The sequence below is a fragment of the Grus americana genome, chromosome 16 (genome assembly GCF_028858705.1).
Source record: "Grus americana isolate bGruAme1 chromosome 16, bGruAme1.mat, whole genome shotgun sequence".
Taxonomy (NCBI): Eukaryota; Metazoa; Chordata; class Aves; order Gruiformes; family Gruidae; genus Grus; species Grus americana.
Genome location: NC_072867.1, coordinates 11,983,172 through 12,008,685, shown reverse-complemented (window position 1 = coordinate 12,008,685; position 25,514 = coordinate 11,983,172). Strand labels below are relative to the sequence as shown.

Sequence of the window (25,514 nt, the reverse complement as noted above, 5' to 3'; positions counted from 1 at the left end):
TAATTTATCTCGGGGAATGCCCTTCTTTCTTCCCTCCTCCTTCTCCTCTTTCAATTCTTTCCTTGCAGCCAACTTGTTTATTCATTTGCAAGCCTGTGGTGAACGGCTTGCTATTTTAACACATTCCTGAACTGACATTTGGAGTCTGTTTTCCAGAAGAAATGAACAGTCAAGCTCTTCCTATCTTCCCTCACAGCTGAAAAGTATCACTAACTCTAGGTGATTGAGGAAGTCTAAACCTGTTCAGCTAAATGAGATTTTTTCAGGTATTCTAAATTGTTTTATCTACCTAATTATTAAGAGATTTCAAAGCCATGCATAAAGCATTTCTCCACAGATATCTGGCTTATAGAATTGTTAACTGAAAGCTAATATATTCCCTCTATCAAAAGGGTCAAGCAGCTAGAATAACACAATGAAGGAAATTCCTCCTATTCCCTCATTATTAATATACATTGGAAAACTTACACCGAATTCAGGAAACTTGCCAACACGTACAGGATCCTGCATATCCTAAAGGAAGCTCCCAGTCATGATAGACATGTGAAGTCATAGGGTTTGGTTTCTTTATCATGTGTCAGTAAAGGCTGAACAAGTCCATGGTGCCAAACAAGTTGCTAGGAAGCCCTGCTCTCCATTTGACACACTGTGCATGAGTGTTGAGGGTCTCCAAAAGCCTAAGAGACTGCAGATCAGAGCGAATTGTGTTCGATACAATGATTTCCTGGACATATTTCTAGCAGCACAAGCTACCTCAACTGTGTCATCTGTTTAGAGCTCAGAGAGTACAAAACTCTGACAGTTACTTAGGCAGTAAAGTAGTAAAATATTGAATGCTTTAGTAAAACAGAAAGTTGTTCATGCATCCAGTTCAGTATCAGGCCTACATCTGTTTGTCTTATGTTTAAAAAAAATGATGCCAATATTCAAAAGAATGAGGTAATTTAAATTCTTGCACCCTGAGATTTTGTGCATCCTGACTCATCCCTGTGCCATTTCCAAATCATGCAACCTGATTAGTGAGTGCATATAGATATTTGCACAGGTCATCTCATCTTGCTTCCATGAATTTATAAGTATGCATCAAAACCAGTACGTTCTTGTTGGCATGTGCTATGATATGCTGTCCCAAACAAAATTATTCCTTTCAAACTACCTGCTTTCTATTGATCTCAGACCATCACTGTACTGTGTAGGGAGCTGCTTTGCTGCCCAGTTTTGAATTCTACCAGTGACTCTGAGGCATAGGAAGTTACTGCTGGGTTCCCAAAACATTGTGCTATTGCAAATCTTCTACAACCCCTGTGAACAGCACTTCCTTGAAATTAATCTATTTCTGAAAAGTGCTAGAAATCGCACTGGTTACAGTCTTTCCAGACTGGCACTGGAAAAACCATCGCCTGTAAGGCATCCACTGACTGCGTTTGGCCTGGAGGTCGAGCATCCTGTCTTTGTTCCTTCCTTCTCCCTCCCCTCCAAGCCCACCTTGACCCTCAGAATGTCACTCCTGTAGTGCTGAATCTGGTACTTGTCTGAATGCTTGAACACTTGGAAAAAAAGGGCTGCTTTCTGCTTCTCCAGCATCTGTGTTAAAGATGGAAACGATGCTGGAGGAGAGACAGTATTATCACAAGAACGTATTTTAGTCAAAAGGAGCCAGGATACATGAAGGAGGCAAATACAATAGCTGCTTTTGCTGAAACTCTGTTACAAGTTTATATTGTTCCTTCCAGCAGCTTTGATGTTTATTCTCTTCATTGTAGCTCTTCTCTCTTAGCGATGCATGTACCTATACCTCACCTCCCTCCCCCTTCTATTTAAGCAGTGGAAGGCCTATTTAAACATTTCTCTGAACTACAGTGGTAATGTTGAAAATTGGCTTTCCCCTTCTGGGTTTGAATTTGTCCACAAACAATTGCTTCAGCTGGTGGTGACTGACATTTTTCTTTCAGGTTTTACAGATTGCTCCAACCTACGGACTGGAAAAGCAATTACTGTCTCTGCAAAAGCTACATCACAGGCACATTTTAGAAAGGGTATTTTAACATAGAATTTGGGGGGGGTTTTTATTTTACATTGATAACTCAAATTGAAGTCAATTAGCATTTCTTGTTACATAGAAAAAAGCCTTCATACATGAACTCTAAAAGTTCAAGAACTAGAAGCAATCCTATCCTTTAAATAAAATAATAAAGTAAACAAGCAAGGAAATCCCACCAGGTGATTTAAAGCCATTTTCAGTATCTGTTAGCTTGAGTAATGAATACTCAAAATAGGCAATTCCTCAGAAAAGACAATCCTTAAACCCAAACACTTCAGAACTCCCAGGTATTAGGTCCAAAGATTTGTAAAGAGATATCTTTTTGTTGATAAGCCCTTATAAAGCATGTTGCACCAAAGTTCACAGGACAGTTGAGAAAGGCATGTGATAACCACAATTAAATAAAGTAGGAAAATAAAGTTTCCCTACATTACTTAGGCACAGACGTGTTTTTTCCTTACATCGGATAAATGCACAATCACATAGATAAGTCACAGAGCACCACTGAGGTAGCTACATAATATTTTGAGCCAGATCCTCTGACTTCATTGCAACAGAACACAGCAATTTCACAGGCTGAGGATTCCTGCCCAGTACAGCCCGTAGGGAACCAAATCCACTGCATTGTCCTCGTTAGAACATGGAAAAAATTAACCCCTTTGTTTCTGAGGAACATGAGAATGTAAAAGTTTTTACTCAAAGATCATGCAACAAAAAATAACTAATGCAAGCAAAGTAATACTCAGATTTGGACACAGGCTCCAAATATGTCAACTTCTATCAAAATACTGAAAACAAACTCTATACTGACAATAACTCTGTACTCCATGTTATTAAATATATATGCGTAAATATATGACTAATCCTATGTTTCGGTAATGAAGCCTCTAAAGATACCTGCAGTGGAGTATATGCTATACTAAGTGTTCACGAGTATTATCAATTTAGGCCATGATGTTAGATATCTTGTCTCAGGGTGTACAGTTTTTGACATCCTAAAGGCAATATTTCCTGTGTTGACAGCCAGTGTTTAGTGTCATCATTTTAAATTACCTGTTACAGATTTAGATCAGATTATACCTACTTCTGATCAATTATTTTGTGCAATGGAATATCTCCCATAGGCTATTACTATTGATATTCTTTGTGATGGAGTTAAATCAACCAGCATAGACACTGATTTCACAATAGCAGCTCCACTTTCCCACATTCTCATAGGATCTCCATGCCATGGGAAGTGGATGTTGATGTGGTAGCCAGAAAAAAAGATATGGGAAACACATTGCAGAGCAACAGGTTGGGAAAGGCCACTGAAATGTAAACAGGATAGAGAGGTGCCAAGCAGCTATACTGTAAGAGATGCTGTTAATGAGTCAGACTGGGTTCACAGTAGGCATCAGGATACAATGCTGTGAAGCAAAATACTATTTCAGACTGTAAACATGATGGTAGGATGGGCTCCATGCAGGACTAGGAGACAAACTCTTGCTGGTACATGAACTCACTCGAGGAGAAAGGAGCACTCAGGTCAGCACCACTCTCCTGCACAGAATGGCTTTTTGGCTGCACTAATGATAAGAGTGAGGTAAGGGCCTCGGAGGATACAGTGGAACCACCTGACAAGAAAAAGGCAAGGAGGTTAGATGATTTTTTCCTAAAAACAATTAGCTTTTTTATGAAGTAAGGCTTTGCTGAACAAAAGTTGTTGACAAGTGCAGGGTATAGCAGCTTTCAGCTAAGAGTCAGATTTTCCATTGCCAAAACACTGATGGGAAATGGCTGGGGGGGTGGATCTACATTTTCCACTAATTTTTATTTTTAAACTAAAATTGAATTTTTGTTGTGCCATTGAATTTTTCATCAGGAAGATAATATATGATTAAGTTTTCCTAGAAGGCCTAGGAACCAATCATGTTCTCGGAACAAAGGAAAAACAAAACACGTCTATGGACAGGAAAGGCAATTGCCTCAAACGTAGCATTTGACAAAGCTGGAAAACACAAAGGAACAATAGATAGTAACAAGAATAAAACTTTATAAGTAAGCTCGGAGAGAAAATATATAGATCATTGATTTGAAAGTAGTTATCGTCGAGAACAGATGAAGGTTTCTCTCCCAGCGGTGTGGTGGCAGGAATAGTAGAATAGCAAGATGTCTTAGTGACACTGCTTGCCTTAAGGCTGGCCACACAGCAACAAGAGAGAGAAAGCTGGTCTGAAAAGTGATGGATGCTGTGGAAACAGGACGAGGAGGAGAAGGAAGAGGAAGCAATCCCCCAGGGAGCAGAGCAGGCAGATTGAAATGAAACATCTCTGCTTAAGGTGTGCTGCACAAAGATTGTCCCCAGCTCTCTCAGATCCTGGGGTATTTCTAAGTCAAATGAAGCCCAGCAGAGGAAACGGTGCTTCGGGACCATATGCTGTACCAGGTTAAAACCCCATATCCATCGGGTTGAAGAAGTGCTTGTTGGCAGAGGATCTCTGGGCAGCACACAGGATGCTTGGAGAGGTGAACTTCCACTATCAGACACAGCTAATTGGGAAGAGCTACAAAGGACATGTTAAAGTAGATAATTCTAGTTTCAAATTGTACTCATTTTTGTTTGATTTTTGCCACTGTTCCTCGTAGAACGAAGCTGAGGATTCACTCACGTACTGCATTTTAACAATGGGCAAGAAGAAATGGGTGAATTTTATGATTTTTGCAGACATGAAAGATTTTTTTGTTTGGAAAGTCGATATCCATGAAGAATTGGAATTTGATAAAGTAAAAAGACAATTTATTAAAATATACCATGGCTTTACATAGGTGTTACAAGGATTGTCAGATCTGTTTCTTTAAGAAAAGTAATACATTTAAAAAGGTAAAAGGGTTCAGATTTGCCATTAGAAATGGGAAACTAATGTTACATTTCTCTGAGATTGCCTGCAGGATTTTATATGTGTGTTCATTCTGGATAACTGTTACCCTTAAAAAAATTGAATGCAATATTTTGTAAAGTTGAAATATTTCAATAATTTCAAACCAAAGATGTTACTTTCCCTCCATGAAAAGTCTTTTCTTCCTCACTGCAGTTTACCTTTATTTTAAAAAGTATTTTTGAAAAGAGAAAAAAATTCTTACTTGGATGGAATTTAATGTTTTACTAGAATATTAGAGGAAGAGAAAGGAAGTTCATTGACCCAAAGTTTTACAAGAATGTTTACATATTTGGCCATGAAGATTAAGATAAAATGAGAGCAACAGCCAGATACTTTTATGTGAAGATATACATAAAACTGGGCACCAACAAGAACATAGGAAGAGCATACCAGACCCAACACCCAGCTCCTAAACTTGTCAGTAATAATTAGCAACGTACGAGAAACTAATGGACATGCTCATCACAACCACCAGACCTGGCAGAGGAAGTCCTGACAGACAGTTAGAAGGCTGATAAAAGACTTTTTGCCACTGTGTTACTTTGTGTAGTGGCTGGTGCACATCAGAGCTATTAAGAAATTTTGCATGGGGTTTTGCACAAGCCTGGCTTTAGAAATGGACATCCAAGGCAGATATGAACTCAACATCACGACAGCCTCTGAACTCTCAAGGGCTATGTTTCCCTGTCCCACAAAAGCAGCATCAAACTGGTTTTACTTTCAAGGAAATGGGAGGCAGACAGGCAGCGACCCACTGCAAGGGCTGTCCCTGGCCCCAAGCTCAGAAGAGACATTGGTGGGAGATGTATAATCCCCGAGCCCTGATAAAACAATGAGAAATCCTTGCACAGATCAAACAGCATTAGGGAGAGCCTGTGCACAGCAGAGCGCTCTGTGTGTTATCTCAAAACACAATGTTTGATGCTTCTTTATCTGTGTTAACACACCTTAAAGTCATGTTGTTCCCAGTACGATGCCCTCACCCAAACCTTTCTTGCCGTTGGCTTCACTTTATCAGTCAGTTGGGGATTTAAGTACATCACAGTGACATCTCCCACTATTAGGTGAAAGTGTGATGGATGACAGGAGCAGCACCTGCAAACAAGGCGGCTCACACCTTGTCAGTGCCAATCACGCTTACCATCTGTCTTCCATTTATCTAGCACAGACCTGACAGCCTTCTTTCATATTGTTTCATTTCTTACCACAAAGGAGCCTCTAATGTTTTCTGCATTGAGAACTGAGAAGTTCTACAGGAAGAAAAGAAAACTCAAAAGACATCGATTCCCGAAATTTAACTTGTAGTACCCCAAATCTCCCCACTCCTAAAAAAAAAAAAGGCAAACCAAAACCCAAACCAAACAAACTATATTTCCCAGCTATAACCATGTTAAGCTGATTCCTGCTAAATGTTCATCTCCTTAAGTTAATGAGAGTTAAATCTCCCAATGTCTCCATAATGTAGTAGGATCAGCAATCCAGTAGTTCAATCCCAAATAGTGCAGCTATAGAACACAAAATATTCTCTCAAGCTGCATGTCAGTCTAATTTCCTTTTTTTTCTGTTCTCATAGAGGTGTTTTAAGTGGTTAGAGCATGCTCACGGAAAACCACAGAACCCCTAGGAAACATGGAGGCCAGATTCACCATGTCATATATAGATCATTGATTTGAAATGTCGACTTCAGGCTTATCTATGTCAAGATTGTTGACTGGAAACCGTGTCAGGCAGGTTCTCTTTCTGTCCTCCTGGGATAAAAGCAGAACTTGGGTGTTAAGGAGATAATGTGCTATTGTATCCAAACTAAAGGCTGTCTTCTGGGATGGACCAAGTGACTCAAGTCCTGCTGTTTCCTCTGTCAGGAAAACACCCAGCAATAACTGGTACTCTTAGATGAATTAAATGAAGTTCATCAGAGGCTGAAGTTTACACGGAACTCTAAGGATCAACCCATGAAAGAGCACTACTCATTCCACATTCAGGATAATAAACAGGCAAAAGCAGCACCTAGAGTGATTTATACTGACCCAGCTTTACTTTCCCTAAAGGGGATCCACCTACTCTTGTCCACTGATATTTGAACTATCAAGCCAAAACCTCTTCCTGTTGCAAAGGACTCTTCTTCAAGGCTTACAAGGCAAGCTGTCTATGCAGAAGGCATTTGTGCATTAATAAACACACAGATTCCTTTGGAACAGGACTAGCAAAGGGACGGGAGAACAGTCCAAACACACATACATCTCGTGGCTGGAGAACTCAATGGAATGGTGCAGCAAAGTCTCCACTACCATTGCTAGCCATAGCCTAAGATAAAGGATGCACGAACTAAACATGGACTAAATGTTGAATCATATTTTGTACTCTTCCCACTTGAAGCTAAGGGTCAGCAGGGTAAACTCTAACTGTAGTCTACATGTGAAACTTAAGTCTCATTGCCTGGTTTTTTTCTGAATGAGAAAAAAATAAATCCTAGGAAAATAAAGTTTCAGTGTCAAAGGACTCTCATTACTATAATGCTTCTTTGTTATCAAGTGATTAGAAGAGGAACAATAGGCAAAGAGATCCCTTCCAGCAGGACAAACAAAATAAAGCTACCCGGTCTGTAACTGCATGGATAGAACAGAGGCCATGCAGCCCACTTGTACATCTGTACACAACAGCACAGTTATCCTGGTATTTGTTAAAAGAACCTCAATTTACTGACCACACAGCTTCACATTTATTGGTGTTCCAGCCAGCTGTGCTTACTACTTGCAAAGGACTCAGTCTTTGTTCTGCATGTATTGACGGTAGGGTAGTAGACCTTGGAGTATGATTGTAGCTCTTAGACACTACTACAATGATATAAACCATAATAATAATAAGTTAGCTGTAAAGACTGCTCATGCAAGTAATAGTTTACTTGATCTGTCTCAGTTTTTTGACATCTGCTCAGTCAATGTGACTTTGATTCTCAAGGCAGATGATCTTAACTGGAATAATTTTAACAGAAAGAACTATTTTCTTCTTAATATAATCTGCCAGTGCAACAGGAGGTAACAGAGTGCCCTAGAAGTCAATGGTTCTTAAGTGCTTGTCTCCATACTGCTACTGACAATTTTGGGGCCATTAGCAAGTCACTTAGAAACGCAGGAAAGCTATTTCCCCATCTAGAAGACGGGGAAAATTATATTTGCTTGACTACCTCATAAACAGGCTATGAAAGTTAATTCATACTTGTACAGTATGCTGAACACAGCAGAAAGAAAAAATAAAAAAGAAAAATCAGCCTGAGTGTGGAGTCTTTTACCAGCCAGTAGCATAGGTGTGATTTCACCTTAGCACTACTTTAGAGAGGCCATCACTGTACAAGCTTATATTAGAAAATAACTTTACAATAAAACAATAAAGACACAAGCCTGTCATCATCTTAGGTGCCAGTACATAACTCCCACTTACTTCAACATGTCACTTATCTAGTTTATGTCACTGAATACAATCTGACTGAAGCGTCAGCCCAGGAGACCATCAAGAGTGATTCACCTTGTTAAAGGCCACCTTTACAAAAAGGGCAAACCAAGCTACAAGGCCCGGAAACCTTGAGGATAGCGTAAAGCTTGCTGTTTAAAATCTCAAGGTACTGTTAAATAGTGTCAGGCATTGTTGCCTTTCCTAAACAGTCACCTTGCCTCTAGTCAATGTAAACACAGACTCATACTGCTCTTTTTTACTCTTTTCCTTCTGAAGGGTTAGGCACATTCTAAGTTTTCCCGATTTCCTCAGCACCAGAAGTTGTCTTTCGGTCATTCCTTACATTTCACCAATGTCATTTTACCAAACTTTGGCCAGGGAGAGATGCAAGAAGAGGGAAGAAAGATCAGTTGTCCTGAAGTTACCTTAAATGCACTTCTTTATGCCTTCTAAAAAAGTCAGTCATATTCAGCCATTAACATAAGATATATGAATTCTAGAAGTTGCTATAATCAGATAGAGATGTCCTGATTTGCTAAAGTCATACTGCCAAAAGAAACTTCCTTTTGGCTATGGTACCGTCTCTTGGTGAAGAGATTTAGTAAAGGCTCCAAAAAAGCAACAAGGCAGGGGAAGCCACACGAACTGGGGAGCTAACGCTTGCTAGGGGGCTGTGTGTTTCTAGTTCAGCAGCCTTTTGTGTTACCACTGGACAAGATCATGACCTGGTGACCATCAGTCAAGTAACCAACTCTGATCTAGGGCATTTTTTAGAACTGAAGAAGTAACCAATGGAAAATTTTACGTTCCCTATCCTGTTCTTTTCAAGAACAAAGAACCCAGGAAACATATCAAATTCATTTTTACATTAAGACTGAGAAGTGGAACAGCTGAAATTTAGAGGCTGTAATTCAAAAGAATCAGAGGAATTTCATTCCTCTTCTCTCCTTAGTTTTAAATTGGTCAAATTAGGCCACAAAACCAGTTTAAAAAAAAAATAATCAGTTATGTCATGGAGAAGAGAAGATTTTGGGAGCTGTTTAAATCAGAATGCAGAAGAGGATGTTTAAGTGACAGAACAACTCAAAACTATAGAAGGAGGAAGTGAAAAATGCGCATTAGGATTCTTTTCAATCTAGCAGAAAAGGTACAAATTCAGGGTTGGGATACCATGAAATAGCCACATAATCTAAGTCCTAGAAAAAAGCCTATCTCATTACAGAGTTTTATGTGGCTGGTAACCTTCCTGATCACCACTTATTGCCTGATTGTTTCTACTACTAAAATACAATTTAGTTCAGCACTAAGAATAAAATTTAGCTTAGCACTAGAAGAGCACACAAGCAATTTGATAAAATGCCAGTCTTGTTTAAATTTTCTTGCTGTATAAATTGAGTGCTAATGATCTTGAATCTGCTACCCTTATGTATTTATGCAACCTTTTTCATGTTTGCTGAATTATTATTGATCAATTGTTAGACAAAATGACAAATAAGAGAAGTTCATGTAACAAACTCTAGGGGTCTTTTAGGAAAAAATTTCTTGATTATCAATGAGCATCGCTTATTCATTACCACAATTTCACACTAGTCACTGTATTCCCACAGTTAGAAGACATTAAAAATACCACAGACAGATCACAAACCCTCTCAACAGTTTATAAAAATGGTACCTACATTTGTCTGACCCCCAAAGTTTGGTTTACAAATACAGAAATATCATAGATTCAGTTTATACAAAATCTCACCTTTCTCACAATATCAGAGTTTTACAACTTTCCAGTACAACCTTCAGTCACTTCCTAAGAAAACTGGTATTTTATACACTCTAATTCTTTCCTCCAGAAATCTGGTGATAGAGTTTGACAGTGAAACCCAGAACTATATACAGGTTAGGACAGTGTAGACCAACTTAATAGTACAAAATCAGGACATTTCTTGCTGCTGGTGAAGTTAAACCGGATTTCCTCCAAATGAAAAGGTTTTCCAATAGCTACTCAGCAGCAACAGCTAAAGAAAACATTTAAGGGCATAATGTTATGAACATGAAAGAATATGAGAAACAAAGGCAGGATTCTTTAACTGGAAAATCAATCCTAATCTCTTCCACTTAAGAGTTTAATTCTCCTTCACAATTTTCAATGTTGATTGAGAAACTATATACACCAAATGGAAGATCCTATAAAATATTAAATAATTCAGGACTGTTCCAATTCATTGCTGAAAGGATATCTACACAGGTAAAGTCAGTAGGAAACATCAGAGAGGGATGTCTACTTCTTTGAGGCCCACATTTTAGTAGGTGCCACTTGGAAGACAGTACGTACAGCATTGATGAGCATACACTACCTTGTAGGTTATTAGGTCACTTATATCCTGTGTGCCTGGGCAAACGGATAGGGTCCCGGTGGACTGCTTACTTGAATTAACTAAATTCTATTTAAGTGTGATTTAGGAGCATCAAGTTCTTTTTTAGATTGGTCTTAGACTTCCGTGTCATAATGAAAAGCCTATGACATAGCTAGAAATAGCAAAGCTTTGTGTCCCAGCTTCCGAATCACTTCTGTCAATCACAAGGTTTTCTTTCTTCTCTTGGGAGTTTATTTTTCCACTCCAGCAGCATCTCTTGAATGCATTAGGTCACATATATAAAGGAAAAAGCAGAGCTAAGCAGACAGCACAATTAACTAATTTTCTCTATTTAGATCTTCATACAAAACCGTTCCAATTTCTGGCAATAAAATGCCAGTGAAAAAGTCCTCTCTTCAAAACACATAATTCCCATAGCCCTTTGCACTCCTACATGTCCTCTACCACACAATACATGTTCTCACTTCTTACAATCATCTCTCATGCTTGCAGTGAGGTCTTCATACACTATAATTCAAATTTAACTGATGCCAGCAGGTAAGAAAGCATGTTCCCAGGAAAGAGAAAAGCGTGAAAGCCCCACGTAGGTAGGAAAGAAAAAAAAGAATTGTTTTCAAAGTGTATATTTTGTATATAAATCTACATGCCATAGGAGAGCAAAACAGCAGGAGCATTTTCACTCTGCACACACTTATATCAGCCCACTGGAAGCTCACTTCAAGCCTAATCCTGGAGCACTTTGGGCTGCAGCAGTGGTAGGTGAACTCTCTCCACTCAGATATCACCCAAGAGAGCGCACAACCACCAGGAAGCCACATTCCTGTGTTGAGCCAATGCGTGAACAACTCTGGAGAGACCCCGTGAACGCATGGACCTTATGAAGCCTAGGAAGCTCTGCCTTATTACATAGCCATATCCAAATTCCTGTTACCAACCACCAGTTCTAACCAAACCTTTCTGGGGAGCTCAGCCCTTAAATGCAAGTTTCTCACCACGAAACTCTATTACAGGAAGACACAAGCGTAGGAATTGCGATAAGGCAATGTGTGCTGTAGGATATACTGGAGAGAGAGGTGAAGCTGCTGGATGCTCAGTGAAAAGTCTAATTACTCCCATGCTTCTGCTGCAGATGCTTCTGGCAAAGCACAGAACCAAAACAAACCACAGTGGAGTTGGGCTCCACCAGATAATCAAAGGATACAGCTCTCCCCTGATTAGAGAAAGGGATATCCAACAATAGCAACACATTGCAGCTTAAAATAAAAACAGAATGTGCTTCTCATTAGTGGGAGCAGCTTTAGATCCTGCATCCCTCCCTGCACACCAGGATGTTTCATGCTGCCCTATCTGACACTGGCACACTATGCCATACTGCCAGTTTCTGGCAAAGTCCACATCAATGTGAAAAAAGATGAATGCAACAAAGGCACATTTCCCAATGTCCTGGTAAACTGGTATCCTGGATTCCATTTCAGAATGAAGAAATGAAAACAATGATTTTCTACAGTTTTTCAGGGAAAAAAATAGTCACATCTGATAAACTAGAGGATCTATAATCATCAGTTGCTGTGAGAACTTCATTTACTACTTTAAGGGTAATAACTGTATCTAATTTAGCACACAGAATTCACTAAGTATATAATTATAAATTGAATAGCTGTAAAAAAAAAAGCTACAACTTTTTTCACTCATGAATATATCTATGCTTGACATCAAGTACCTTAAGACAATTCCATCTCTATCACTTCTTTGTTTATTCACCTCCAGAAACAGGAAAACAATTTAAAAGGTTGCAAGCAGAAGGTATCAAAACTGTCGACTTTAAAAACAAAAAGGAAGGTTATATTTATTAGGCTCGGCAAAAACATGCTAATAAAAAAGAACTATATCTACACTGCAGACTCAGAAAACTCATGTTCCTAAGTTTGGAAAACTATGGCATCCCTACATACATTAATTTTTATGTATGTAACATATATTAATTGTAATGTATGTAACACAGCACAGTGTTAGTAACCAGCAGTAATTTGGGCTTGCAGCAAACAGGAATTGTAATTGCATAACACTAGAAGCTTTGAAGCATTAAGAACTGAAAGCATTTTGAAGGACTGACATGAAATAATATTTTATATGTTTTCCATTCTCGGCAAAAAAACTTCAGATAAAGATTTCCTTTCAATTTCAGTTTTCAGTATATATATCTTGAAATTTGGAGAAAAACAGTACAACAAAATAGACCGGAATATTTTCCACAAACTTCAGGGATCTTTCAACACCTTTTGATTGGAAGAATAGAGAATCTTCAGCCTTCTCTGCTCATCAACGTGCAAAAAGACGACAAAACAGCATCTGGGACTGCATAGGCTGTACATATGTCAAGGGCTGGTCAGGGTTAAGGGACTTTGAGGTTTTCCTGTGGGCTCTACAGCAGCTTTCTTTGGGCTAGGATGTACAACACTATTTGTGCCTCTGCACACAACCCTCCCATGTGGCCAGTTAGAAAGAATACAATGAATAATTAATTTGCATTCGAAAGGAGAGAAGATAATAGGATAAAGGCACAGGACATTCAATCATTTTATAAAGGCATTTAATACTGCTCACTGGGAAGATATAGTTGCTCATTGCTTGTATACAGCATGTCATATTCGAATAATTGTTGATATTAGCAGTAATAAAATGGCTTCAGAGAGGTTAAGTGACTTGGCCAGGACCAAAGAGGAAGCAGGCATGTGAATTAAGCTGAGAAATCAGTTTCTTAAGACTTGGTGCTCCAGTCCAAGCTCACAACCCGGTGCTTACAGCAGTATTCCATATTTATCCATCAATTACATTTTACGTCCTTCCTTCCTTTCCTCTCTCACACCCATACTGAGTCAAGACAAATATTTTTAATTTCTCTAGTTCATTAAAAAACAAAACCTAGACCTTGGCCCTTATGGTCCAACTCTTTCACAAAATTAAAAACAGTCCATCAGTTTCATGTTCACTACTCTAAATCTTCCACTGCGCAGAACAGCAGTATGAGGAAAAAAACCAAAGGTACCTTTCCCTATATATTTTAGTATTTAGCAGTTTCTAGAAGGTTCTCTTTGGAGACAATTTCCTATTAGAAAGGGGATAGAGTTTACTCTAAACATAATTCTTTTGAAGCAAAAGATATTCAGTAGTGATGAGTAATTTTTGACTTACGGCTGTTTCTTCTTTTTTGACCTGTATATCCTATATTTTCCATCTGTTCAAGCCATGATTTCCAGTCCACTGGAGCAAAAGCAATGGTAAAAGCATTTTGCCAGCAGCCCTTGGCCTCACTTTATGAATACAGTTCCAAGTCTTGCTGCCACTCAAGGTACAACTTCTAAAAATAAGGGACTGTTTCAAAATAAAAATTAATACAATTTTGTCATACAAGAGTTACGGTGGGGGAGGGGGAAGGGGCCCTTTCCTTTAACAGAGAGGAGATCAGAGTGAGAAGAGACCAGATAGATGCAGCACATGGTGGCTATGTTGATATTTACAATACAGGAGGAGAAACCATAAAGACCAATATCCACTACAGCGCACAACAGCCACCAGCACACCACTTTTCGTCCCAAGGAGCAGTACTGCCGTTGCAATCAGAGGACACGGCATGGAAGCAGTCACTCGCCCCAGCACTGCCACGTTAGAGAAGGGGAAAAGTGAAGGAGATAGATTAACACACTGATGAGCCACACTGGAAGCTTGCAGATTATTGAGTACTAAATCTGTGTCTGCAAGAAGAGATCTAATGTCTCCATTATATGACAACGGTTGGCAGCGATAGCCATATTAGCCTCTTGACAGTTTTAACCAGATGCAACAAAGACCCATAAAATTAATTTACGGTCTTTGCAAACTAAGGTTCTAGCAAGGTTTTCCCTACACCTTTGGGATTTCCTTCCAAACCTTGGAACCCCAAAGTTGGAAATAGCCAGGAGTTTGTTAGAGCTAGGTCCCACTTCTGAACTGGCCTGTCAAAAATTAGTCTGATGAAACGAGGCATCTTGAAATACATTACTTTATAGCCTTTAGAAGTAATCTGAACACAGGGGGTTTAATGGGTAATCCTGCATTTTCCACATCTAGTTTACATTGTGTAACAGACATGTGTTGGTTTTGGGTTTTTTTTTCCTTTTATATAAAATATAAAAATTCACCATCAGTTGGTGAAAATCAATACACTATATGGGAAAAAATTATTATTGGAAAATACAGAGGGACCTTCTGTGTAACAAGCTGGGGCCAGAGACTGCTCTTCCTCTCCTCAAACTGCAGGCTTTTTCCTCAGACTCACTATTTCTGTCTGAGTGTACAAGGTCCGTTATCCTTTCCTATGTATTATGAACGATCATTTTCTTGATTATTTACATGAATGGGCCATTTCTGCTCCTTTTTGCTCCATCTCAACTGGCAAGGTGGCAGACCTTTTACATGTCTATTTATGCCCTCATATTTACGTGTTCTAACAGGAATGAAATTTCTTTCAATTTGCCCTGATCCAATGTCTGTACTTCTACAAACCAAGAGGATTTCAAGTTTAGAGACTTAAAACTCAATCAGGTCACAGAAGATGTCTCTGATGGCTTTTACACAATCCCAGCTGGACAGTCTGTTCTGAAATCAGAACAGGCAGCATATCACAAATGCAGTCTTTTGTTTAGTTGACCACACCAAAAGAGAACCTGTATAGTAGAATCATAGAATGGTTTGGGTTCGAATAGACCTTTAAAGATCATTTAATTATGGATAATGCATATACTAGACTGACATGTAAGATTTCCAATCCTGAAACAGGGCCTTGAGTCAAAGGCTACTTCAGTATCTAATCACTTAGAATGACATTTACTCCTAAAGAGAGGGCCACAAAAGAGGCATTAGCATCTTGTCTGACACTGGGATTTTAGGAGATCACAACATAGAAAAGAATTTGACCCAAAGCATTTAATCAAGCTCATTTTTTTGCTCTTACCTGGTAGTTGCTTTTTCCCTTACAGCAGAAGATATGTATAAATTAGCAATCACTGAAAACTGAATTAGCTATGTACATGTCATGGCAGGAGGAATGCAGAGCATAGATATGACAGTTCTGACCAAGAAACCAACCAAACAAAAGCTCAGATACGCTGTAGCTACACCAAAGACAGGCAATGGTGCTTTAGAAGCACAGTAGAACAGATATTGTAACTACTCTGATATTGCAGCAGATTATAGTCTGAAAGCCAGTTACTGTTAGAAAAACAGGTCAAGAGAAATTAAAACTCATGAAAGTGACATGAGTAACAGCAGGCTGTTACAGAAGTTTACGCTTTTAAAAGGTAACAGCAAACTGATGTTTTTGAAGAAGAAAGTGCCACATGTTTCATTTTGAACTGATATTTACTATCTATTTTTAGGGGGGTTTTGTGTTCTATGACACCTTAGATCTTAAAATAAAAAGTTAAAATTCAAACATAGTTTCTTTTTTGTTCCAGAAAATTAAATTTAAAAGCATTTATTTAGAAGGTGTTCAGTTTTCATCCCAATTTAAACAAAGCAAGATTTTTGAAAATTTTATAAAGCTACATATAATGTAATTATCATGGTTATAACTAGCTCTACTTTTAACTGATCACAAGCCTCGGAAATAGAGACGCTTTGAAGTCAGATTTCTAAAGACCCTGCATTTACAGAGTAAAAACAATGAAATATTTTTATCTAAATTCTCTCTTAAGTAGAAAGGGGTTTTAATATCTATATTTAAACCAATTTTCAAATGTAATAGAAGTGTTCATGCATGTCTTGAGTCATATTCCTTTAAAATCATTAGTATACAGATAGAAAGGTGTCCCAGAATATTTACTGTGAGGAACTCAGCTTGTCTGTCTTGAAATTAGTCACTCAGGACACAACTTAAGTCTTAGGTAGATTGACTCAGAAAATGAAAACCTGATATGGTAAGAAGAGTAGATAGCCTACTGGTGTTTGGCCTCTACCAAATGAAGAGGAAATAACTGTCCTTGAGTTAGCAACCAAGCGCTGTGGTTATTCAGTTTATATATTACACACTTTTAAAGGAAAAATAACCTAATTTTATGGCAAACCACTTCCGCCAGAAACCCCACACAAACCTCCCTGGGGATAAAACAAAAGAAAAAAAAATGAGAATTACTAGCTTGAGCCCTCACTACTAGGTCAGTGGAGTCAAACATGACTTACTCCAGTATGAGACATACATCCAAGCCAACAATATTGCATTTACAGCTTTGTGCCATTTTAATAATTGAGCCCTGAAAATATCTAGGTGACTTTAGCCAGAGATGTTTGGAGTTTGAGATGTGTAGCCACCAGAGAAAGGAGAGTGTATTTTTTTCTCAAGTCAGAGTAGGATATGATTTCTCAGGTGAAGGCACCGAGCATCTCTGGTGCTCAGCACAGTTATTGACTATGGTGCATCTGTGACATTTGTAAGAGCGAGGAGTTCACTGCTTCCTCTTAGGATGCACCTCCTCTTTTGGAGGCATGTTTTGTCAGCCTTTGTGAGCTTTGGCACCAATGGTCATTTCTAGGACAAACACCCAAGACAAGTCAGTCTTAATCTCAGAAGCCAGACATTTACCTCCAGTTCTAAAAGAGCTGACACGAATCATTGGTAAGGGATAAAAGAATGAAATCAGCTCTACACACACCAATCTTCCATGTGCAGCCACACAACCCTAGATCATAGTGCTGGAACACAGAATGGCAGACTTTAAAAGAAAAGACAACTGGACAGTCTCACTTGCATGGAATGCATCTCTGCTCTCAGTTTGCCACAGTACAGCCTGATAATCTTTGCTGTCCTTCCTTGTGTTAAGTTGGTGGTTTTAGTGAGCTTCCCACCGTAATATCCCAATGCTTAGAAAGCAACCAAGTAAATCAATGCAGTACTTGATGTTACATTCAAAAACAACCACCACCACCACCATTTTTCATTTTCAGAAATGGTTTTGCTATATCAATAATACCTCGGAATCTCAAACATCCTATAAAATAGAACCAGGCTTACAACAAGTTGGGAGGAGATGTTTAAGCACATAAATCCTACTTAGATACCTAATTCTTGCTCACTTTCTATAAATACCTTTGTGGATTTGAGCTTTACTAATCTTAACATGAGTTCAATGAGAGATTAAGAGCATTGCAAACTCCAGCTCAGACGACTTTAAATGCTATCTCCTATTAGCACATAGATAGGCCTCAGCTCTACTATTTGAATTTTTATAAGTACTTCTCAAAGGACAACTTCAAGAAAAGGCCTTTCTCACTCAAAGAGATCGCATCTCAGACAATTCATACAATATTAGACTGAACAATAGGAGAACCGTTGAGTCAGTCAACTGCAATACAATTTCTGTAGAGCAGCAATTGAAGGATTGGTAGGCAATTTATACATGAGAAAGTGACTTCCCATACCAAGAGCAGAGAAAGAAAAAAAGTAAGGTACCAAAGAAAGATGAAAACAGCCTTACCTCAGCGTGAACTGATCTTCTGTCGAATTTTTAGCAACAGATACAAGGAAAGTCAAAATGTCACCTTGCTTGACAGTCTTTGGTGCATACTGGATGGCAATGTTATTATCCAATTTCATTTCATTTAAGGAAGGGACAGCACGTGTCTGGTAAAGGAAAACACTTCCAATCCTCTGCAAGGGAGGTCCTGACTCATCAATGTCATTGCGCCCTGGTCGGATCCCATTACTTTTCCTGACATCCTCCTTGGTGCATTCCCCTTTCTCATCTCCTGGCTGTATGGCATAGTAAAGCTCCACAGGGCTCCCTTCAGACTGATCCACTGGTTTCTTACGGCCAGCAACAACCGTGGGGGGGTTAAACCAGCTTGGCAGAAGCTCCAGCTCTGCCACACACAACCCCAGATCTCCTTGCAATCTGCAGCTGCCTCTGACTTCCCGCGTCTCTCGAAAGGCAAACACCCGCAGGCAGGGCAGCCGTTCCGTGGTGCTGTAGTCATCCCAGTCCCTGCCCACTATGTAGAACAGGACCTGGACTTTGGGTTTGCTTGGGTAAATTTTGTCACTCATTATAAAGGCCTTAAGTTTCCAATTAAAGGAGAACTTGTTAGTAGATCCAAATGGATTTGAAGACAACATTAAGTCCTGGGGCACTACTTGTTCAATGGAAAAAGGTCCATAGCTGGCATTTAATACGGGTGGCCTCTTGGATTTGTAGATCAGAAAGGATTCCACTCGGGACTGCAAGCTAGAATTCCTCATAATATCCTGGTTGGCTTCCTTAAGAAAGAAGGAAACATCCGCATTGTGGATATGATAAGTCACAGGCAAGTAAGTTGGCAGTAAAGAAAATCTCTGTATGCTCTCCAGAATCCCTCGACTCTCAGTCACTGTTGAAAGGAAAGGAGAGTTTAAAAGATCAGATCTTCAAGTCATACTGTAATATAACCTCATTGACTTTACTGAGGGGATTGACAGCGCTGTAGCTGATATTAGTAGCAATAGCAAGCATCAACAATCCATGCAGAAGTAGCCTAGGTAGATGATTTATCTAGTTAGCTTGGAAAACAATAGGTTATGGTATGTTCTACATGGCAGCTAGATTAAAAGTAGCAGCTTGTGTAGGTTTACCCATGCCAAAGGTCACATTTTCATTTGCAATATACATTTACTATTGGAGAGCAAAATTACGCAGTCAGCATCTGCAACATAAGATCACTATACAGGCACATTTAACAAGCAATTTGATCACTAAGCAAGTTACACCTGTACAGGAAACCAATGCAATAATTTTACATCAAATGCTGCACGCAGACCACTTAGAGTTCACTTCAAACTTCTTTTCAGCACGCTCAAGCAATACATGGACTTTAAGTGGTTTCCTGCACAAGGCTGAATTTCACTTTAAGAATAGTTAGCACAATAACTGTTTACACAAAAGCTCCTTTGACAATACTCTGGTACTAGAGGATTTCAAAAGGAGCTTTATTTGCATCAAATTTATGGTCCCTTCTATTTCACTTTATCTATGAAAAGAGGGGGTTTTTTTCCTGTAAATAACTATCAGGATTCATGCCACTGTTGTTGCCTAACCCTACATTGTGCCTTAATACAACTGCATTATCATTCGGCTGTACATCACTGCACATTGAAAGAACATTTTCAATGACACTGAGCCTCTCTTACTGCAAGATATCTATTTTAACTGTGCCATCAAGAAATTACCTGAGGCAGGCTATCATATTAAAGAATAAGCTCTCCATCCTTTCTAGGAACTGTCAGTCCCAAAAAGCAAAGACATACACTGTTAAAAAATACAGATGCAAATGCAGTATGACCTTTCCTGTTTGAACATCTGACTTTTGTGCTTATGTCTTCAGACCCTAATTGTGAAATAAATTGCATTTATTTCCACAGCAAATACAAATCCTTACTCTTATTCAGAAAAGCAACAAAGGGTTACCACAGATGGCAAAGCAACCCAGTTTCCCAAGCTCTAGTCCACAAATGCTGTATTAGTCCTTACTTGGTGAGCAAGTAAATATTTAGGTCAGATGCAAAACAAAGTACTGTGGTGGCCTAACCTGATGTCCGTTACTTCCAACCACCAATCTACCATTTAGGTACTGCAATTCATTGCAAATCCTAGAACAGGATAGAAGAGGCTTGTTATCTTCAAGTCCTATGGGATAGTATTGTTAGTTCCTAAAAACCTTTTATTTCAGACCGCAAGTGTTCACCAAAACCATCTGGAAAATGCCTCTCACAGCAACAATCATCTTCCCTACCTGTGGGATGTATGACCTGAAAGAGGGATTCATCTTTGCAGGAGAGGAAGCCACACTGATGCGACCCATAACCAGCACATCAGTCAAGGCATCTCCGCAACAACGCGCTTAATGCGTGAGATCTCACTCTGCCATAGACTTCGTCCAGTCTCAGACAAGTCGTTTTGCCTGTGCTGCTGTTCTGTGTCCAACAAATAAGAGTATTACTATTTATTTCCTCTCACACTTGGTCTGTGTAGACTGTAAATGCAACAGACTTTTATATAATATATACTCTTATATTTTATATAAGAGTATCACCTAAAATAACAAGGCTGTGATCTGAGTTAAGGTCTCCAGGAACTAATATAAAACAGTAAGTTGGAAAACTAGAGCAAAGAAGTTTCTACATGGAAAAGCAAAACCAGCCAGCTATTAAACAAACCAACAAAACCAAACACACAAACAACAAACCACACCCTCCAAAAAACCCAACAAACCAAAACACAAACCATAGATACAGGTGGGCATCATTCAGCTCTAAGACATGAGGAACAAAGCTCAGAATGAAAGAGGCCAGGAAGAAAGGATTGCAGAGAAGAGTCACAGTTTTGGAAATCTTTCTCTCCATCTTGAAAAACTGAAATTCCTCTCCCAATAAACAATGAAAATAACACCTTTTAAAAAAGTTTAATTAATGTCAACACTTAAACCACACCTGCAAGAAGAAATACATTCCATCTGAAGAATCAGGGAAAATGGCCTCTGTACACATCATCATATGAGACTGTAAGCTGCAACAGCAATAAAAGGCTGAAGTCTTGTGATCCGAGGTGGAAAATTCAGCTTAGATCTTGTTGGAATTTGGAGGAAGTCACACTCAAGGCTTTTCTGCTTGTTTTTAATCAAGAGTAAACTGCAGAGATTCTTTGCATGCAAAACCACCCTTTATTTTAACCTTGGTCTTTTCAGCATTCAGCTCCCACTCTCTCTCTAAATACTCATTGAGAACAGATGAAGTTTTTAAAGACCTTTTTCTAGATAATCCCCCAACAAAGATTTCTAACAACTTTAAATGGCTTTACTAGTACTTAGAGTCGAAGGGATGCATCTCTCCTATCCAGCCCTAAGGCAAAATCTGTTCTGCTGTTGTACTCCTCAGATCACCCAGCCTGTAACATCGTTCCTCCATCTAATGTCCCATTTATAAATTCCACACTCATTTTGTACTCCTCCCAACAGCTTGGCAAAGCACCATTAAACACAGTGAGGCATCAAGGAGGCAACTTAAAGAGAGGAAAAAAGCCCAGGGTATTCAATTTTTTATTTCCCTTATTTTGATTGCAGCTCCCTCCCTTACATTCTTCAGGGAGAAGTACATTATTTTTATATTAAAGCTAACAGTGTTTAACCTCATAATTTTTTAATCATTTATTTTAGTGCTTAATTATCTAAGGGATTAAAAATCTTCCCTCTGTATTCCCCATCTCCACAGGACAACATTCCTCAGAGTTTGTAAATCAACGACTCTTCAGAATAGGAGAGCAACACAAATTTAAAAAAAAATGGTGAACTGCCTATTAAAAAAAGGAAACAATCTCACCAGATAGAGTGGGGTCCATTGCTTTTTAAATTTTTGGTCAATGGCAAACTGGTCTGCTCGCTATTGCACTTCCCCCTATCATCAAGCTGTGGACATGCACTGAATATGAATTGGCTTATACTGGAAGCTGACAGCAGCTTTCCAAACAGCCAAAGGCCAAAAATTCAAACAATTTTGCACTTTTATCTGGGGAGAGTTATAATCAGCACAAACAGAAAAAAAATTCTCAAAAACTACACTGAGCTCTGCAGTACCATCTGGATTTTGACCGTGAAAGTTTATTAAGGATTCTGAAGGATACGAAATTAAAAACAAAAACAACTATCAACGTCCTTAAATGCAACCATGACTATTTTTGTAAAAATTATGCATGTTTTCACAAAGACAGAATTGCAGAAGATTACAATTTTGTGTGCTATTGGGCAAGATCCAGCATAAAAGTAGAGATTTCAGTCATATCATCTACCCTAAATATTACATCAGATCTATACCATCATAATCAAAATTCCACAGGAATAACCCACCTGAATAAGACAAGAATCACACAGTGAATCTCTCAGTCAAACAAAATACGTCAAACAAAACAAACAACAGGTAACTGAAGCATTGTTCAGGAAACAACATCAAGACAAAAAATATGCAGTTAAATTCGGAAACTGCAATTTATCTTTACTGTACCACTATACCTGAAGGCTTGTCTACGTGAGGAATTTGGCAGCAGGATAGCCAAGTGTGAGAGTGCAGTATATTAACTAGCCTTGCTAGTTGTAAGATGTACGGCACAGTACGTCATACTCCATGTCAATAGAAAAAGCAGTGGTACCAGATTAAAACTTTGAGGAGTTTAATCTGTCCATGTAAGGATAGATTCCTATGACCCATAGAGATCCGCTCAACTTTGAACTGATTAGTTGTGGCAAGCTGTAAGATCCATTTATCTTAAGCTGAGACTTTGCAGAGGAAAAAAACAGATTCTTCCAGAGGACCAGTGAGCAATGCCTCAGCCCTACTGAATCTTGAGGGATGACCCTCAACTGGAGTAAACTGCTTCACTGCAAGGTCTGGGGAAGACAATCTACTGCAACTGCAGACTGGTGTTACAGCATCCTGGATTCAGGAGATGATCCCCAACAGTTTGAAGCAAACCAGTAAAATCTAATTTTGATGCTGTGCTTATGCCAGGATCTATTATTTCTCAATCCCTTAAAACTATATCTGTATTTGACCTCTCATGCTGTGAATGGTTTGTTGAGCATTTCAATCAGTGGCCACCTGGGAAGAGATGATGTAGTAGGGTGGTTTTCTTTCCTCTCTCCCTAGTAAATCTTCCCCTGACTGACACTGTTTTAAAAATACTTGTCATTGATGGAAGAAGCAAATTCTTTGCAGGTCAGTGAATCTGAAAAAAATCAGAGAAAAAGGCAGCATACCCAGTCTCCTCCTGCTCAGCCAAAGCTTGCGCATATGATATATCCCTGAACATGACACTGTAAACATGCATTTACCTTCCAAAAGGTCATGCTACTTTCTTCATTAGGTTATTAATTTTGTACTGCAACCCAGCTAAAAAATCTTAAATCTTTATTTCTTTAATATCATGTAATGGCAGCTTTCAGTCAATGACAAAACCACTATTCATAGCTCGTTTTTACTGCAAAGTTATTGACCATGGCTTCAGAAAATTGAAGAAGTCTGCCAGACCACTAACTTCATTCTATATTGCCAGATCCTTGGGACTTCATTGCCCTAACAGTTACTTTATTTTTAAAACTATTCAATCCACGATCATTCACCATTCATGAGAAATAAAACACTCTTCCAATCAATTATATAATGCTACTATTTAAAAAAAATAAATTGCCTTTTTGTTATAGATTGAAGGCAACAATTTCTTAGGAAAATTGCCTTACCAGCTGCAAGCTCAGACTTGTAACACAATAGATGAAGTTTGTTGCAATATCTTGGAGACTGAGATAAATGGTTCTTTTTAATCCTGCCAGAAATTTTACCTTTTTAGTTAGTTTCAGCTGTTCTCCCTGAATCTTCTGAACACTTTTGCTCTCCTAGGTTTGTTACGCATTAGAATTTTTTTAGCCAAAATTTCTAGAAAGAAAAAAAAATCTAGTTGTGTGATCTATTTCCAGATCTGGAAACTAATGTCACAAGGATGTCTATTCCAATAAAACTTCATGCTCAGTTTTGGAAAATTAAGACATTATCTTAACCTAATTAAGTGGCTGAATCCACCAATGATCAAAACTGAGGCAGTTTAAAGCTGAGCTATAACCATAGTGAATGCCATCCCCAGGTGTGTATCAATCAGTTCTTACAGAAGGATGACCTACTCTGCCAGCATGTGTCACCTACTATGGACAGAGTCAATTAAGACTGTGTTATGTGAATATCTGAGTAGGATCTTTTCCATCTTACAGAATTTGTTGGTTGCTTGTCATGTTCCTTCCTTAGGTTCAAGCATCCTTCTGCACAGCCCTTACACATGAATAGACAAAACCAGAACTTTCCAAGGATGACTTACTGTGTTCCCTCTTTTACTAGTCCTGTGGCTGCTAAGACAATCAGCACTGTATTTCAGGCTTTTGATGAAGTACTGCGCTTTATGCCACAGTGACAAACTGATGGAAGGTTTTGATCTCAGACAGAAAGGCAATACAGGCTTTGTGGTAGTCGCTCATTTTGCTTGTTTAAAAGCAATAAAGTTGTTCATTGGTTACACTTTGCAGCGGTGCTCCACAGAAGTCCAGAGGGAAGGAGCACCGTAGATACAGAACAGCACAGTGTGAAGAGCATCAATAGCTCAGATGCATTGGAGAGCAACAAATGAAACCCACAGGAAGAAACATGCTGTACCACATGATCAAAAACCTGCAAACCCACCCAGGATCTTACTGCAGATGACTGACTTTGAAACCATTTGCACACAGCCGCACACCTAATCTGAGCAGTAACACAGAGTCAGGAAAGTATTTTAATGACTTGATGCCATAAACACATGAATCTATCCCACAGATATCCACATTGAAAGTTACATACTGGAGTTATTCCCTGACAAGAAATTAAACCAAAAGCTGCAAGATTAATTTTCTGTTAGGTTATACTACATTATATGCATCCAAAAAATGAATTGTTTGGTATCTGCTTAGACAGGCTAGCTTTCTCCCTTAGTTAGCATCTCATTTCAGCATTGATTTTGGAAATTTAATAATATTATTAAATCTTTATTACTTCTGTGGCCAGGAGCCTTAACCGAAATCAGACTTCATCAGAAGGAGCAGTATTTCCCTGAAAGAATCTACAATTCAAGTTAACAGACAAGGTTTTAAGAACTGGAAATTGAT

The 25,514-nt window shown here is 38.8% G+C and overlaps 1 protein-coding gene across 1 annotated transcript in view; it reads right to left on the bottom strand.

Moving 5' to 3' along the window:
• TMEM132D (transmembrane protein 132D) overlaps positions 1 to 25,514 on the bottom strand; it is a 267,820-nt gene that overhangs the window by 183,443 nt on the left and 58,863 nt on the right. The window contains exon 2 of the mRNA XM_054844296.1: positions 18,290 to 19,178. Coding sequence (XP_054700271.1) covers positions 18,290 to 19,178 — 889 coding nt within the window. The remainder of the gene's footprint in view (positions 1 to 18,289; positions 19,179 to 25,514) is intronic.